Source organism: Sorex fumeus, unplaced genomic scaffold, assembly GCF_029834395.1.
Source record: "Sorex fumeus unplaced genomic scaffold, SorFum_2.1 ptg000063l, whole genome shotgun sequence".
NCBI lineage: Eukaryota > Metazoa > Chordata > Mammalia > Eulipotyphla > Soricidae > Sorex > Sorex fumeus.
In genome coordinates this window covers 39,958,292-39,976,933 of record NW_026606120.1, presented here as the reverse complement: position 1 = coordinate 39,976,933, position 18,642 = coordinate 39,958,292, and the positions used below count along the sequence as shown (strand labels likewise).

Sequence of the window (18,642 nt, the reverse complement as noted above, 5' to 3'; positions counted from 1 at the left end):
AGGGAAGCCAAGACACACAAGCAGCAGGATGCGTAGGGAAGCAAAGGGCAAGAGGGAACAGAAGCCCTGCTCTGAGGCAGAAGCTGACCACTCTCTCGTGACCCTACAGCACCAGAAGGGACCTAACTCCTCAGAACCGGCTGCCGTCGGCTGCATTTCCACAAAAAGGTCTTGTTTGCTTTAGAGATGGTAAAGCGCCGCCACCGTTTCACCAAACCTAGGAGTAATGTAGGAGAATCTTTGGCACTTGGCATATGTAGGATGTTAGAGCTGAAAAGGATCTCAAGAGACCTCCTGTGAAGAGGGACCCGGCGCTTCTCAGTGTGGGCCTTGGGGCCAATGGCTATGGGAGGTCGGAGCGAGGGTGCAGATCCCCTTCAGCCCTAGGCCTGGCCCTCCCCGAACCACGGCTGTTTCCCAAAGGATCAGCCAAACTGAGCAGAATTTCCTCCTCCAGAGCACCACGTAGTGCGTGTCAGGGACAGACCCAGGCCTCACTCTGCATGGACGGTTTCCTACCACTTAGGCCACATTCCTTTTCCTGTGAATCAGAATCCAGAGTCAATGCAGTACAAACGTAGTCATGTTACACGTGGAAACTGCAAAGCCGGATATTAGTTTTATTACTCCAGAGCTGAGGTTAAAAAAAAAAAAGTTCCATTACAAAGGTAAATTAAAACTATTGTTAATTTTGTGTTTTTCTAAATTGGATTTGGGAGACTTATCTCCTAATTCTGAACAAATGGAAACCAGCTGCTTCAAATGATGCCCACTCTTAACAAATTTAGGGTTGGAACAATTCACTTTACCAGTGCAGGAAGCAATTGCAGTAATGCTTCTGAGAAGTTTTAGGCCCTTGAACAAGGACCTAATGAATGAATTAGAAATAAACTACCTTATAACCTTTTAATAGTTTTCCGAGTGGGCACTTTTGTGTGTGAAATCATGACTTTTCTTGGATATTTGTGGCTAAAGGATCTAAGAGATTGTGCAAAGTGTCTTTCCCCCCATCTGGGCCCAATGTCCCTGCAAGTGTCCCCAAAGACCAGAAAAAAGCAAATGATGAATCAAGCACTAACATTAAATTCCTAGAACCTGACAATGTAAAAAGCATTATCTATTGAAGGATTCTGAGTGGAGAGAGAGTACTGTGGGCAGCACGCCTGCTTCCATGCAGCTAATCGGGTTAAACCCCCACATCACACTGGTTCCAGGAGACTCGCCCAGAGTGATACCTCACGCAGAGCCAAGGGTAAGTCTTGAGTTCTCTGGGTGTGGTCGAGCTTGAGGATTCAGATACAGATGGAGATAAAAACTAAGGGCAGAAATGACAGGATAGCAGGACGGGCACTTCCTGGCACTGGCCAAACCAGGGTAGATCCCTGGAACCACCATACACATGGTTTCCTCAGTCCCACCAGGAGTGATCCCAGGAGGAAGTCCTGAGTACTACTTAACTGCACTGTGTGTCTGAAAGGTACAATTAAAATGCACAAGCTGGCAGGGGTCATAAATACCACCTGGACTAGTAATTCTCTCTGCCTTAGCCTCAACGGCTTGAGGATCGTATGAAATCTCCTTATTTGAACAAATCGCTCTGCTTATATTTATTTAGGCAGAATGAAGGGGTAGTTCTAATTTTTTAATACATACATAAAAACGACAAAATAGATTCTTTGTAAAAGGGCAAAATGCAGAGTGGTCTCACTGAACTTGGACAGGACTCCAAGGAATTCTAGTGTCACTCTTCCCCCCAGCCCTCTTGAGGCACACCCAGCTGTCTCAGGGATTACTCCTGTCTCTGTGCTCAGGGAACCTTATGCAGTTCTGGGCACTGAATCAAGGTCAGCCAGATGCAAGAGCTTTACCTGTTGTACTATCTTGTGGCCCCTAGTGTCACCTTTCTGCGGTAATGGTAATCTTGACTGGCTCAGGAAACCACCATTAGAAGTCCTCCCTCCTTGAATGCAAATCAGAACAATAAAATATTACCTCAAATCAGTGGCAGTGGCCTGTATCAAAAAGGCCAGAAACAAGGGGTGGCAGAGGAGTGAAGGAAAGAAGAAAACCTCTGTAAGTGTTAGTGGCATGTGGAATGCAAACTGGTCCTGCCTCCATGGAATCAGTATAAAGATTTCCAAAGAATTAAAAGTAGAACATGTTCCAACAATTCCTCTTCTACACATCTATTCTAAGGACATAGAAAAACTAATTCAGAAAGATACATGTATATCTTCACCTTTCCAAGGTGAGGCAAAACAACCCAAATCGAAAGAGATGAGCAGATAAGGTGGTATATAAGCACAATGGAATCCTATTCAGTTATAAAAAAAATTACATCTTGCATTTTGCTTCAACATGGTGGGAACTTGAGGGATTCATGCTGAGAGAAGTTAGAGGGAAAAAGATTAATATTGGTGATCTCACGTTATCAGTGATAAAAAAAATCAATGGAAGGAAATAGACCGTGCCCATCCCCAAACAACTTACACTTTTCCTTTGGTGGGGGAGTTAGAGTGTTCGGGCCGCATACAGCAGTGTTCAGAGTTTACTCCTGACTCTGCTCATGGGCACTCCTGTTGTTGCTTGGGGACATAAATGGTGCCGCAGATCAAACTGGGCTCGGCTGTGTGCAGTGCAAGTATCTTACCTCTGCATTATCTCTCTGGCCCCATAAACCCTTACACTCCTGATCACAGCACTAAAGTGACCAAGGTGGGCAGAGGATCGAAATGGGGAGTGGGGGAGGTGTCAATGGACTTTGGTGGAAAAACGACTGTTTTCTAATAGTATACCAGGTGAAGTTTCATTGTACCCCTCAAATACTAACCTTTAGTCTTATGAACCAATGTTACCTCCATCAACAAACTGCTCTCTTCTTAGTGCTGTATAATAAAATTACCTGATGTTATACATCATTGTTACTTTAATAAAAAATATTGGGGTGGGGCGCCTCCCAAGCAATGCTCAGGGGGCCCAGAACTTTCCCATTAATATTCAGCTTGATGGTTCAGTGCTCCAGGGCTCAGGGCCACCAGAGGAACACCCTGACATCCTTGGGGGCAAGGCAGCAGGTGACAAGAAACTCAGGCTCTATGCACGTGAGTCCTAAAGTTATTTCCCAAGCCTCTCAATTAAAAATCATTCTCCTCATTTCACAAAGGAGAAAACTGAAACACAGGTTAAATCATGAGGACAGGATGGAGCCTGGACAAGACCTTAGGGTTCTACTACCTTCCGGTTACTAGTTCTTACAATACACATACTCATACATACACAGACATATACACAGATTGACATATGCACACATCTCTCATGCACGCTCATGTGTATTACCTTCCTTGTACCTGGAACACCAAGTTGCAACCATAGGAGTCCAGGTGACAGGGTGTATGGGCCCCGAGGGAGCCGATCCACAATGTACTTTCTCGTCCATTTCTTCCAGGAAATCCAAAATCAGACCATATTACATCCTGTTTTGAAAAGAGAGTTGCAGTTCATCAAGAACCAACCAATTCCTCTATATGTTTGCACATTTACATGTGAACATTTTGGCACTTAACAATACTCACAGAAAACGGAGTATTATTACTCTATTGCTATGGACTAGACAGAAGATTAGGGTTTTAGGGCAGTCTAAGAGATTCTTTAACCAATAATATATCTAAATTACTTCATTAGTCAGTTATTCAACAAATATTTATCCAATGTTTACAACACAAGAGGCACTGTTCAGAAGTGTGTGATAACCCAATGAAGAAAGCAGAAAAAAATACCTGCCCAGCTAATACTTTTATAATAGAGATTTGAGATAGACAAACAACAGACCAGACACAGTGACGCAGATATCTTGGGGGAAACTGTTTCAGAAACAGTGACTACAGTGACTACAGTGACTACAGTGACTACAGTGGAAGTGGAAATGTTTCAACTATCTTTAAGGTACAACTTAGGAAGCCAGAAAGTCAAACTCCCTGAAGAGAAATATAGATATTTTGAGGCCCAAGTATATTCCAAGTTTTCTGCTTTTCAACCACCACAAAAATGAAGTCTTCCCCTAGGATATTAGAATTATCATTGTTTGTAACTATAGATGCATATATAAGTATATATAGCTACATAGAGCTGTATAATAATATAGATATGTAACTATAGACATATATAGCTTTCTATATATAACTATGTAACCACAGATGCTGAAACTTCTAGCTCATGCCTACCAATCAGTTCTCAGATTGGTAATGAACAGACTATAGTATATGTTTTGGAAAACTTACCTATTTTTGCTATAGTCCAGGAAGTTATGAATTAATAAGGACAGTGAACTTTAAAACAGACAGTACGAAGATCTGGCCTTGCCTCTCCTCTGCCCTGCCATTTGGATGGAGCAAGCCCAGGTAAGTCATCAACCACCGACCAGCAGAACCACTGGGTCCCTGGCAACCTGCTATCCCCTTAGGAGCCTGAGAGTGGCAGCAAAGTTCCTCAGTCAATAATAAAACGCTCTGCTTGCTTCCCTTACGAGGGCTCCAGCTTTCAATGAAAATCTCAACAACTGTAAAGTTGTCTGACATAAACCCAAATTTATGGAATTAAAAATATGTATAGGCGAGGAAAAAAACAGATACTAGTGAACCAGACAAAACTAGGTTTCTCTTCGTTTCTTAGTATGAATTTTTCCTACAAGTTTAAAAGCAAAACAAAATGGGGGCCTAGGAGATCACTGAGGGCTCAGGGAAACACGCTTGTATGCACAGGATCCAAGTGTAGCACCTGGCACCACATGGCCCCCAAGCCTTACCGAGCATAGCCCCTGAGGTATTCCAGGGTAGGGTGGCCCTGGCCGTCCAGCACCTCTGGATCTGAGCAGTACCACAGCCCAGGCAACCTGGTTGCCAGTATCACTGTGAGTGAAACCCCCACACCCCCTGAACCAGTGCTTAGGAAGCCCCCCAAAGTAAATGAGTAATATTATATGTGTAGAGCATGACCCTACATGCTAATTCTTCTTTTATAATTATCTTTAAGCATTATTCCCTGTTTAGGGCAAAACAGCTTTATTCAATCAAATAAAAAGGGTTCTGAAAAGTCACCTAGTGGTTTTGAGGAAGGTGAAAAAGAACACTTTCGTTTTTTGAATGATGAAATAGTGTAGTATGTGCACATAACTGATGCCTGGCAGGGGTGAGGCAAGCGCCGTGGTAGATGCATATGGCTCATCACAGCAGCTCCAAGGACCGGCAAAAACCCTGTGACCATCAACTCCTCGCAGGGAGCTTTCACCGCAATCCCAATAGCCAAAGCCCTGGCTCGGTTAGGGCCGAAAACACTGACTGCGTGGGAGCAGGGATAAAAGGATGTCTTACCTTATCAGGGATAAATGGTTCAAGAACAGTTCTGAGCATCTACCATGCACCTAGTATGATGCCAGGTGTTTGAATACAAAACTACTACATCACAGGCTGACCTGAGGTGCTAACAAATGCCAACCCCCTTCACCACATATAATCATTTGCTACATTTTACATATACTCAGAGGATGCTGATGAACAATAATGAACCGATTTTACAGCAGTGTCACAAAGAACCACAGAAGGAAGATTTGACTACATAAGCAGTAACAAGAGGCTTCTGTGTTTGATTTCTTACCACACATAGAAATCACTGAAAAAGAAAAATTAGTTTAGACACATGGAAACAGAAAATTCAATCTCAAATTGGCTGGGAAAGTTAAAAGCTGAATGATCTGGGGAGCAGAAGCAGAGTCAGAGAAATTCGTCAGAAAATAAACAGCATTTAGTGATCCCGTGCTTCTCACCGCCCTTCCACCAGCCCAGTCTTGAGAGTTGAGATTTTCTTGCCAGTTTAGCTCAGGTTCTTACTAAGTCTCAGATTTGAACTCAGGGGTGGGGTTCCCAGGAGAACCCTGCACCGAGTCCTGCTAGAGGTCAGCGCCCTGTGGCTGCTGCATCACTGAAGCCACTCGGGTGACCGGTGGGGTGATCCATCCTGGAATCTAGTTTCATATCCATTCCAGGCACTGGAAGAGTCTTTAGAAACCATCTCTATCCAGAAATTTCTATTCAACACCGTCCTCGAAAGGACAACTCAGCATCTGCCTGCCCACCCACGGCAAAATCTATTCCTGCTTTCTTCATAAGGTCGGAGATTTTCTTTCTACAGAAAATCGTATGTTCCTCTTCTGCCACATATTACCCTGAAAAACTGTCATATCTGTTAATTATTTGTTATACCTAGACTCAGTATCACTTAGTATTTTTGGCAATTGTTCTCCTCTTAACTACACTCACTTTGTCACAGGCCTTCCAAAGCATGGCCCTCAGACCCAATGCCACACACGGCCTCGACAGTGCCTTGTAGCAGAGTATCCGAGATCTGGGCTGAAACTCCCGGGCACGCGCAGACAGCACGTTTGAAATAGTATTTGGATTCTATCACGGCTAATCTTGGAACTTACCTCTAACTTTAAAAAGAAACCTAATATTGTTCAAAATAAGAAAAATAATACAATAATGTTTTGTGTAAAATTTATCAAGAATATTTAAATATAAATTTCAAACAAACTAAATGGATACGATAAATTAATAAATATTTTAGGCTCTTTTGCCCTTTGGAAAACTGCCTTAGGTAATAAAACGAAAAGATTTTAGATAACTCACTCCTCACAGATAGGCTGCATAAACACAGTGCTTACATTCCAAAAGCCTTCATCAGAAAGCAGTACTGGCCACCTGACTTCTCTATCTATTACTTAACCATGTGGGTCTATTTCAACATGCTCCCGTAACTACGTTATATAGTACACGCTACATTATAACTAACAAAACCTACATTTTGGGATTTATTACATTCTGGCATTATAAGCCCTGATGACTTAGCAGGGTCTGATTCTCAGTAGCCAACCTGGATCACAACATATAATGCAATTTGCCTGAAAAACGCTGCCATACGTGACAACTAGTGATTTGGTGGCACTGCCATTTGGAATCCTTGGTTTTACAACCACATGCATGAGGACTGTAACAACCTGTGAGTGTCATAGGACTTAAAAAAAGGGGGAGTGGGGAACAGAGAGACATACAGCCCAGGGCATCTCTTCTGAAAGGCAAGGCGCTTGCTTTACAAGTAGTCAGACCCAGTTTGATCCTCGGAAGTGCATATGATCCTGCCAGGAGTGACTTCTGAACACTACTATAAGTGGCCCCAAATCCACCCCCTTCCCCCATCAAAAAAAAAAAGAAAGGGGAGGGGGAAATTAACTTCTTTAATTTAATGAATAAATACAAATATATTTAGTATTGACTTTGGGTTCTGAAAGCATTTATTGAATGTTTTCAAAACAGTTGCCTGTCTTTCATGGTTATGAGCAAAAAATTACACTTCCAAAGCTAAGAGAAGGGACAAGTGATATATTCTTCCTTTCTTTAACAAAAAAGTAAAATCTGAAATCAATATTTCAGGAATGCAACAAAGTAAAGCTACATCATAAACCCAGCTGCACTATGATAACTAAGTGCACGTCCGCATCTTCACCATGTCTCAAAGTGCACAGGAAACATACAGCCTGAATGATTGTCTTCTCAGGAGCCCAAGGACCATCCTGAGAAGGATGATGGGGACTGGCAGGAAGAAGGGTGACAGGAAAACACCCTGAGTGATGTTAAAACCTTCTCTCCACGAAGGACCGGGACAGCCTGCAGGCATTTAGATCCATGACTGACTGCTGGCAAGGCAGTCCTGCCAACAGCTACTTGGAACCACTCCCATCCATGCCCCATGCCTAAGACACATGGAAACCAGAGCAGGAAGTCTGCAAAAATCACTTGATAAGATAAACGGTCAGTCTGAGATGGAAAACACTTCAAGAGAAGGTCATCTGCAAACCACTGTCAGTTATGTCAACACATGGCTGAGAATTGGCACGTTCTTACTCAGGCAAGCTCTCCAGTACCTCTGCTCAGCTTCTACCATCCAAACTCAGGAGCCCAGACACTCTGCCTCTGGCTATACCCCTGTGCCAGACCCCAGAGCAGGGCAGATGGCAACAGTCAGTTACCCAGAATGCTGCGCAGGTTCTAGAAAGGTTTCATGTAAGCAGCTTTGTACCTCCACCTGCCTCAGGGCCAAGGAAGACCTTACATTAATTATGCTTGGACGAAAGCAAGTTTTATATACAATCCATGGCCCTAAAATATTCCAAACTAGCTCGGGAATTTGTTACCAGCAAATTAAGTTGGAAAGAATAGTTGACATTGACCTACTTAGGGTTACAACTAGATTGTCCCAATAAACTCACCCAAATGGAAAGCACTGCAGACTGAAAGTGCATTGAAGGTGCATTGGTATAACTGACCTGCCCAATACCACAACTTGCCTGGCCTATCTTCACATGCCCAGAACACTTACAATAGCCTCCAGCTGAGCAAAATCATTTCAAAGTGATGATTATCTCAGGCAATTTATTGAATATTCTACTAAAGGAGAAAGAGATAAGGTACTATGGATTCTCACAATTAATCTGTAGAGCTGAAAACTCATCAGGCTTTCTCCTGAATCTATACTGCTTTTCCAACTACCATAAAGTCAAAATTCTTAAGTAAAACCATTGTAAAGTCAGGAGCAGCTGTCTCCAATAAGAAGGCCTCTCACCTGTGTGATAATAACATTACACTCAATGAAGCACACCTTTTGGTTTGAGTGAAAAAACTACTTAAGACTCACCACAATTACTTATGAGGGAAAGAAGCACCAAGAGATTCTAATTTGTAATCTTTTCTCCAGAAAAAAACTATTAGCATAATTATCAGGAATGTATTGACTTGGAGAGTAGGCTTGGAGATCTTCAAGCCTACTCGGATTGGGGCTGAGCATCCTCCACCCAGATCCTCCAAATTCCAGTAGGCGGGGGTCACACCCACCAACTGGCCCCCTGGCGCCGTGTAATCCCATCAACGGCCAAGACTCAGAGACTATAAAACCCAGCTCCCGGAAGAGAACAGCGCAGAGCCTCCTGCCCCTGCGCCTGGCTGTCCTTGCCGGGGTCCCTTGGAGGGGAGCGGGTTGAGTTTCCCTCCCCGTCCCGACCAGGGCTCCAGCAGCCGAAGACCTCCAGAACCAGCCACCACCATGCTGAGACCACTCTCTGCACACATGAAGGTACCGGCAGAGGAACAAAGGCAAGCGGGTCCCGGGGCTGAGATCTCCAAGCCTACTTGGATCGGGGCTGAGCATCCTCCACCCAGATCCGCCAAATTCCACATCTTAATATCTCATTCCTACTTTGGACAAACTGGCAGGCTACCGAATGTAACCTGCCCACACGGCAGAGTCTGGCAAACTCCCCGTGGCGTACCCAATATGCCAAATACCAGTAACAATGATGGGTCTCATTCTCCTAACTCTGAAAGAGCCTTGAATATGGCACTTTTTAAAAAATCTCAGGGCTAGGACGAAGGAGACGTTACTGGGGCCTGCTCGAGACAATCGACGAATAACAGGATGGTCGTGATCGTGATCGTATTGACTTACCTGGAAAATATCTGTGTTGTCTTCAAATAGACTGACACAGTACTTATAGTCAGCATAAGCCCAGAATTTGGTACGATTGTAATCTCTAAATGGTCCGTAAATTCTAGACAGGTCACTGTTCCAGGTCAGAAACTCTTCAAGTGTAGCTTCTACATAACTACACGTAGTTTCAAACTGAGGAACTGCAATGTAAGAGAACCCAACTTTAAATACTCACTGAACTCAGTTCTCAAATATTTTTTTCATGTAAGTCATTTCTTAAAAAAAAATCATTTAACATCAAAAAATAATTTTTGTACTTGCTGTATAATTATGACTACTTATAATATCTACATTATTCATGATTAAATATAAAAGTGGAAAACACGGTTTTAATCTTCAGATCACAGAAAACCCAGGGTATTGTCTGATTCGGTGCTCCAATGAAATAGTTCAGATTATCAATTCTCCAAGATCTTTTCAGGAATATGTGAGTTCTGACCTATTTTCAAAGCACTTCTAAGACACTGTCTTTGTAATAATAAAACGGGATAACTCTCATTATCTCTAGTGGACAGTAGCATTTTCCAGGACACTAGGACATGTACTGGTGCCACTACTCTGACAGCAAGCAGAATGATACTTTATGTTCCTATATTCGACAGTTTTCAGTTCTAACTTCTAATATGGAAAGTAGCACTAGATATCATTCACAACAAGCAAAAGTTCCTGAGCTATCCAATAATATTTTCATGTGAATGGATCCTGAAACCAATATGTTTGATAAACATTCCTTCAGATTAAAAAAAACACTATAATTCTGAAACATTTTTCAAAAAAAAATTTTTTTAATTTACGCACCATGATTTACAAAGCTATCAAACAGAGTTTTAGCCATCCACTGTTCCAGTTTCAATCATACTATCAGTGTCAGCATCCCTCTGCCAATGTTCACAGATTCCCTCCCATCCTCCAGCCCACCTCCTTAACAGGAGCATTTTAAAGTTTAATTATTGTAGTCTGGGTCCCATGGTTGCAGCAGTGTTGGATTTAGCAATGTTGGTACATGCAGAATAAAAATTTCTTGTTTTTGTACTGCACGTCAATCATACACACCTGCTCATAATCAGTAGATGGACACTGACAATTTAAAGTCTGCTCATTTATTCACTAATTTCATAATCAGTAATTAAGTACTTAATGTGTAACTAGTACTGGGCTCAGGTCTGTAGAACAAAAAAGACAATGATAACAGCATTGAGTTTAGAGTCTATTTAGATCATGATAATGCTTTAGCCAGCAAAACAGAAAATCCAAGATGTCTTATCACTGAATGAAAAACTCTATGCTGTAGACACAGAAGAAAAGGCAAAGATCACCAGAGAAGAGGGCTCATCAGGAAAGCTTAGAGGAGTCTATTGCCTATAGTTCTTATGACTCGAGGATTAATCTTCCAGGTACTGATGAAATTAAAACCTAAGAGGGGGATGCCCAGCACGGCTTCTCCCGGCTGTGCTCCAGCGCCAGGGACAGAACCTGGGCCCTCAGGCACGCAAGGCATGTGATCTGAGTCACCTCCAAAACCCCAAGATCAATTTCGTTTTTTCCTGTACCTGGTAGAATGCTTTTGCAGCCCCATGTTCTTACCAACTGAGCTAGAGAGGCATTTGTCTAGCAGAATGTTTAAAATGTACAGAGGAAAGTTAATGTTTAAGAATGTGATTATGGGAGCCGGAGAAGTACAGTGGGCAGGGCACTTGCCTTGCAGGCACGCCAGGAGAGAATTCCTGAGTGCAGAGTCAGCAGGGGGTTTAGGTCTGACAGCACGGTGCTCCATCAAAGTCAGATGCTATTTTTAGTACTTCTCATTCATTCAGGTACCTACTTGGGCCTTTTAAAATTTAGCTGAATTTGTACCAGTACAAAAGGGTGTTAAAACGCTTCTTTGAATAGTTTTTTTTCTTCTCTACATTTTTGTCTGAACTGCTTCAAGTTTTATCCCAATCATCTTTTCACTTTCTCGTATTACTCAAACTTCAGAGTAGCAGTGAGGTAACAGAAAGAAGAATGTGTGTCAAAGAATCACCTTAATTTCTCTACTTCATTAACTTGTCACTGAACTTTGAAAAGCAGGAAAACCTTACTAGTTTACGTTTATCTGAAAGATAAAAATCTATATAGTTACAAACTAAGTTTGGTGATGTTTGAGAAACTGTACTACTGTACAACCCTCCACATACATACATATAAAAGTATCTCCATACATAAGTTCTTAATAGACCAACAACATCAATAATTTTTTACAATAGCATCAGATTATAAAAACAGAAAAAGAAAAAAAAAACCCGATCCCAATCTGTGGCCAGAATCTGCCTGGTGCTGAGAAACAAAAGATTTCTAAATCATTGATTTCAGTAAGCTGCAGGGTAAGCTCAAAGACATCGCAATATCCTGAAGTTTTCACTTTCACAGAATTCAACCCAAATCAAGGGCCGGAGCAAGAGTACAGAAAGTAAGGTGCTTGCCTTGCATGTGGCTGACCTGGCACCACATCTCAGCACCACACCTGGGCCCTTGAGCAACTGCAGAGTGCAGAGTCACGAGTAAGCCCTGAGCACTGCAGGGCATGTTCGACCTCTCGCATGCCCCGCCCCTCCCCAACAGGGAAAAACAAATCCAATGCAACTCAAATACAAAAAAAGATCCAATGCAACTCAAATACAAAAAAAAATCCAATGCAACTCAAACACTAGAGCCGCTTACCTGTAGTGGACTGAGCAGGACCCCAGAAGGCCAGTTTACAGGCAAGCGTGCACTGCAGCCTCAGAACTTTCCGTCACAGAAAGTTCTGTCATTTAAGAAAAGAAAATCTACAGGGCCGGGGAGAGAGTAGGTAGGGTGTGACGTGAATGCCACCTACTCAGGTTCAATCCCCAGCACTGCTCACGCTCCCCCAAGCACCACCAGGAGTGATCCCTGAGCACTGCCAGATGGGGTCAAAATCAAAAACAAACAAATCTAAGGGAATCTAGAAATACGAATATTCCATCTGAGAACTGTTACTGTCAGGGGAAACTACAATGGACGGAATATAGAAATAAGGACTGTTTCACTTAAACACAGAACTCAAAAGAGTCTTTTCACTTCTCCTGGCAGTACCAACAGCAGTTACTGTTTTCATTTGGTTATCACAATCTTTCCGGGTGGCAGAGTTATTTTTCTAAGCTTCTTCTTTTTTTTCTTTTTGAGTCACACCCGGCGATGCACAGGGTTACTCCTGGTTCCGCACCCAGGACTTACTCCTGGCAGTGCTCGGGGGACCATATGGGATGCTGGGAATTGAACTGGGATTGGCTGTGTGGAAGGCAAACGCCCTCCCCGCTGTGCTATCGCTCCAGCCCCTCTCAGCTTATTCTATACAGTGGGATGACTCCTTTCTAGAGCTATTATTGTTTTCTTTTATTTAACACTGAAATAGCCTCAGCAACCACAACTTTCATTCACTTCAAACTGTAAGGTAAAATGAAGCTCGAGTTCAAGATTTAGAAATGGTGCAACTGAATGTGTTCTTAACTCATAAAAAGGAGTCCAAGTGGTTTTTGCACATTAGAAAATCAAATTATCTCTCCATTTTGTAAGATTTCATCCTTTTACCAGCAAGAAACACTACAGGAAATGTGGGCATTGAACAAGACTTTTATCACCACTCCACCCCCAACTCCAAATATTTGGGGTTATTTCTACAACTGCCTGCCTAATTACTGCCAGTTGAGATAGTATTGTCACCAAGCACATATGATAGTTAGCAAATGAATTTGATTCAAAATGATTTCAAATTTTGTTCATTACATTATAAAATAAACTGAGATACAGTGCATTCAAATATGCTAATAAGTACCACTTTATTCAAGCACTATTGAAAATTCTAACAAAGACCTAAAAGAGAAATAAGAAATCCACTACAAAGGAAGCAAAATTACCGCTAAGATCATATCCTCGTCTTCTCAGAAAACCCACAAGAATAAGACAGAAACAGGTGGCAAGATAACAAATAAACAGACAAAAATAAATAGTTTATGTACCACAGAAAATTATTACAGAAAAATAGGCAAAACTATCTCCTTCACAATAATTATAAAAATTCCAACATTGTAAGAAATTTGTGGACCTATATGAAAATGCCAATTCTTGTTACTGAAAGAAAAACAAAATTTTTAATAATTTTTGGATCACACCTGGTAGTGATCAGGGGCTAGTCCTGGTGTGCTCAGGCTGTGCAGAGTCCTCTGGCTGTGCAGAGCCCACTTAGCGTGCCAAGGATCAAATCAAGGTCACAGCCATGGCACATGCACTGCCTTATTCCTGTACTATCTCTCCAGTGAGAAACTTAATTTAGAAAGTGAAATCAACTAATTTTTACGTAGAAAGATAAAGTATTATTACAATGTAGATTATTTCCTAATTTATAGCACTCAATGACTTCTCACCTATTCATTTAAAAGTCCAGTAGGATTTTTTAAAATGTAAATATTTTGGTTTTTTTTTTTACTTCAAAATTCATTCAGAGGAATAAAATTTAGTATTTCAAATAAGAGTAAGGAAAAATAAGAAACTGGGAAAATTTCTCCTTTTTTAAGTAGTAAAATACACACAGTTTACTAAGATCTTTTTCATTTTTTAAAAAAAAAATTGTATTAACTTCAAGACTCAAAGCCTAATACCTGACCCAGAAGTAGATGCTGGGATATATATGAGTGTTCATTCTCACATAGTGAGGACAACTTCCAAAGTTAGATGGAAAAGATCATTCTATAAATGGTACTGAAATAAAAGGTATCAGTCCAATTTAATCATTTGGGGGGAAACTGTAAGATAGTATATCAATATACATATTGATGCATATGTTAAGAATGAAAAGAAATACTATCCAATTAGAAGAAACCATTAAAATATTATCTATGTTCAAGATACAAAAGAAATTTCTAAATACGAGTTCGATTCCTCTGCCCCTCTTGGAGAGCCCGGCAAGCTACCGAGAGTATCTCACCCTCATGGCAAAGCCTGGCAAGCTACTCATGACATATTCGATAGGCCTAACACAGTAACAAGTCTCACAATGTTACTGGGCCCACTTGAGCAAGTCGATGAACAATGGGAGGACAGTGACAATGACAGTAAGGATCAAATTGTTAATGAAAAGGCAGAGAATGGCAGGGTGCTTGCCTTGCATATGGCCTACTCAAGTTCAATCCCTGACACCACATAAGGTTCCCCAACCCCACCAGGAGTGAGCCCTGAGCACAGAGCCAGCAGCAATCCCTGAGCATAGAGCCAGGAGTAAGCTCTGAGCACAAAGACAGGAGTAATCCCAGTGCACAGAGCCAGGAGAGAGCCCTGAGCACAGCTGCATGTAGCCCCCAAACAAAACAAAAAGTTAATGCAACAATACAATTTGATTTGGTAAAAATGAAAAGCAAAAGACAAAGAATAAACTGAGAAACACAACAGCAATAATTACAGTATATTTTTAATATATAAGGAATTTAAAGATGCTCATCGGAGAACTAAGAAGAAATTGTTGGCTTTAAGAAAACCAAAAACCTGTGTCTGGTTGCAGCATGAAGAAATGGGAAAGGGCAGCTGGGACAGAGGGAGCAGGGGGAAGGCTCTTCCTACTGCACGGGAAGGCCGAGTGTAGAGAAGCAGCGTGATGCCTGGGCTTCAGGACGGCCGGGAGCCATCAAGTCACCACACACCATGAAGACAGCGTGTCAGAATGGCCCAGGCTGCTGACTGGGCAGCGTGGCTACTGATGGCAGTGCTCCTGCTCTCTGACTAGGCCATCCTCCTCTTGGCAGCTATCCTAGAGCAATCACGAAAAATGCAGGCAAGGCCTATTTTCAAAGAGGCTCAAGGGTTATTTCAAAGACTACAAATTAAAACTTTCTAAGCAATCTAAATAATACAAATAAAAGAATTGTAAAAATAAATCAAGGGTCAGAGAGATGGCTCAATAGGCGGAGCACATGCTTTGCACACAGAAGGGCATATAGAATACGGCATGGGCAGCTTGCCAGGCTTTGGCATGCGGGCAAGATACTCTCGGTCGCTTCCGGGCTTTCCGAGAGGGGCGGAGGAATGGAACCTGGGTCGGCCGGGTTGGCCGCGTGCAAGGCAAAAGCTCTACCCACTGTGCTGTCGCTCCAGCCCTATCCAGTGCTATCTCTCAGAGAGCATGGCAATCTACCGAGAGTATCTCACCCATGTCCCCTAAGAACCATAAATTATCCTCTTAGGTGGAACTTTCACTAGGGCAGCCCAATCACCAAAAACACATTAGGCCAATAATTTATTAGCCCCATATCAATTAATATTACACCAAAAACAAAACAGTAACAGTGCGCGTGAAAGTCTAAACTGACAGGTCACAATGGTAAAGCAATGCAGATGCACACCAAGCTTAGTTAGTGAAGAAACTAGTCCAGAAGATCCAACCAGTAATGGTGCGCTAGACAAGCTCTCTGACAAGGAATTTAGAAGGGAGTTACTAAGGATATATAGGGAGCTAAAAGAAACAATGGAACACACCACCAATAAAACACAACAGGAATTGAGAGCAGAAATATTGGAAATGCAAACAAAATTACAAACAGAAATGACATATCTGAAAAGCCGGCTCGGTGAATTAAAAAACTCAGTGGAAGAGTAACAGCTGCTGAGGACAAAATCAGTGAGCTCCAAGAAGTGCAGAGACTCTCCAGATAACAGAAAATGGAAAAGTCTCAAAATGAAGCAACAGATGTCAAGAGAAAATTGGGATGCAGCCAAGAGGAATAACATTAAGAATCACTGGAGCGCAAAAGAAGGGAGAGAGAGAAACCTAATAAACCTAATCAGAAACAAAAAGGGGGACATCACAACAGAAACTACAGAAATTCAAAGGATCCTCAGAGATTACTTTGAGAATCTTTATGCCACAAAACAAGAAAACCTCCATGAAATGGATCAATTCCTGGATTCCTTTAGTCTTCTGAGGCTGAACCAAGAGTACCTGACCAGACCCATCACCATCAAGGAAATTGAAATGGTAATAAAAAGTCTCCCCAAACACAAAAGTCCTGGCCCAGATGGATTCACTAGTGAATTCTTCCAAATCTTTAGAGAGGACTTATTCCCAGTTCCTTTCAAGCTTTTCCAGGAAAGCAAAGAATCAGAAACACTTCCAAACAGTTCTATGAAGCAAATACCACTCTGATAATCAAAAGCAGACAGAGATACCACAAAGAAAGAGAATTACAGGCTGATATCCCTGATGAACACAGATGCAAAGATCCTCAACAAAATCCTAGCAAACAGAATTCAACAACTCATCAAAAAGGCAGAATACAGAAGGGATCACTAAGTCAATAGTGGTTGGAGGAATCTTTTGGGATGAGAGATGTGTGCTGAAAGTAGATAAAGGACCAAACGTGATAGCCTTCTCAGTATCTACATTGCAAACCATAATGCGCAAAAGTGGACAGCAGAGTATGGGGGAACTGTCTGCTATAGAAAGGGGAGGGGCAGGAAGGGTTGGGGGAACACTGGTGGAGGAGCATGTGCACTGGTGGAGGGATGGGTATTCGATCACTGACTGAAACTCAAACATGAAAGTTTTGTAACTATCTCATGATGATTCAAAAAAAAAAGTCACACTCAACATAATGTCAAGACACATGCTCAGACACATTAAATCTGAAAAAAAAACTCTATAGACTGCACACTGTATAATTCACTCATGTGTGGCACGTTAACAAAACTAAATAAAACAGAAACATAAACTCTTAGGTTAAATTAGAGATTGTCAGCAGGAAAGGGTACAAAAGAGGTTAATAAATTCGGAAACGAGAACAGATGACTGGTTAAAGAAGTTTTGGTAACTCTACACAATGGAGTACTATGTAGCTATTAGAAAAGACGAAGTCATGAAATTTACATACAAGTGTTACTACATGGAAAGTATCATGCTAAGCGAAATAAATGAGTCAGAAAGAGAGGGATAGACATAGAAAGACTGCATTCATCTGGGAAACACAAAGTAACATAATAGGAGACTAACATCCAAGGATAGCCAGACAAGTACCAGGAGGTTTACTCCATGGCTTGGAGGCCAGCCGCACATGCTAGGGGAAAAGGCAGCTCAGATAGAGAAGGAAGCAACAAATAAAGGGTGTTGGGAGGATCCTCCCAGGATGGGAGATGCATGCTGAAAGCAGATTATAGACCAAATATGACTGCCACTCAATGCCTCTTTTGCAAACCACCACACAAAAGGAGAGAGAGAACAAAAGGGAATGCCCTGCCACAGAGGCAGGGTGGGATGGGGGGGTGGGGGGTGGGAGGGATACTGGGATCATTGGTGGTGGAGAATGAGCACTGGTGGAGGGATGGTACTCAATCATTGTATAACTGAAACCGAAGCACAAAAGTTTGTAAGTCTACAACTGCACCTCATGGTGTTTCACTAATGAAAATTTAAAATAAATAAATAAATGGGGTAAAAGGGGTCAGCTCTATGGTCTGTCCTCCCGTTGTTCATCGACTTGCTCGAGCGGGCCCAGTAACGTCTCCATTGTGAGACTTCTTGTTACTGTGTTTGGCAACTGAATACTCTCGGTAGCTTGCCAGGCTCTATGATATAGGATGGAATTAAGACTTTGAGTGGTGAACATAATGTACTACACATAGAGATGTTGATCTGTAATAATAAGAACACAAATCTACATATTACAAACTCACTGTCACACTGTCCTCCTGTTGTTCATCGATTTGCTCAAGTGGGCCCAGTAACGTCTCCATTTTGAGACTTGTTGTTACTGTGTTTGGCATATTGAATAAGTAACAGGTAGCTTGCCAGGCTTTGCCGTGCAGGCGAGATACTCTCAGTAGCTTGCCGGGCTGTCTGAGAGGAGCAGAGGAATCGAACCCAGCTCGGCGGGGCAGGCTGCGTGCGAGGCAAATACCCTACCTCTGTGCTATTGCTCCAGCCCACAAACTCAATACTTCCATAATAAAAACACTTAAAATAGTATTACTAGAAAGCAAGTTTTCAATATCACATTTTTTAAAATTTAT

General features: G+C 42.0%; 1 protein-coding gene across 1 annotated transcript in view; it reads right to left on the bottom strand.

Annotated features, from left to right (window-relative positions):
* The window catches only part of HSPBAP1 (HSPB1 associated protein 1), a 58,612-nt gene that overhangs the window by 8,153 nt on the left and 31,817 nt on the right, over positions 1-18,642 (bottom strand). Inside the window, exons 3-4 of the mRNA XM_056126710.1 lie at positions 9,550-9,731; positions 3,337-3,473 (exon numbers count right to left, since the gene is read on the bottom strand). Coding sequence (XP_055982685.1) covers positions 3,337-3,473; positions 9,550-9,731 — 319 coding nt within the window. The remainder of the gene's footprint in view (positions 1-3,336; positions 3,474-9,549; positions 9,732-18,642) is intronic.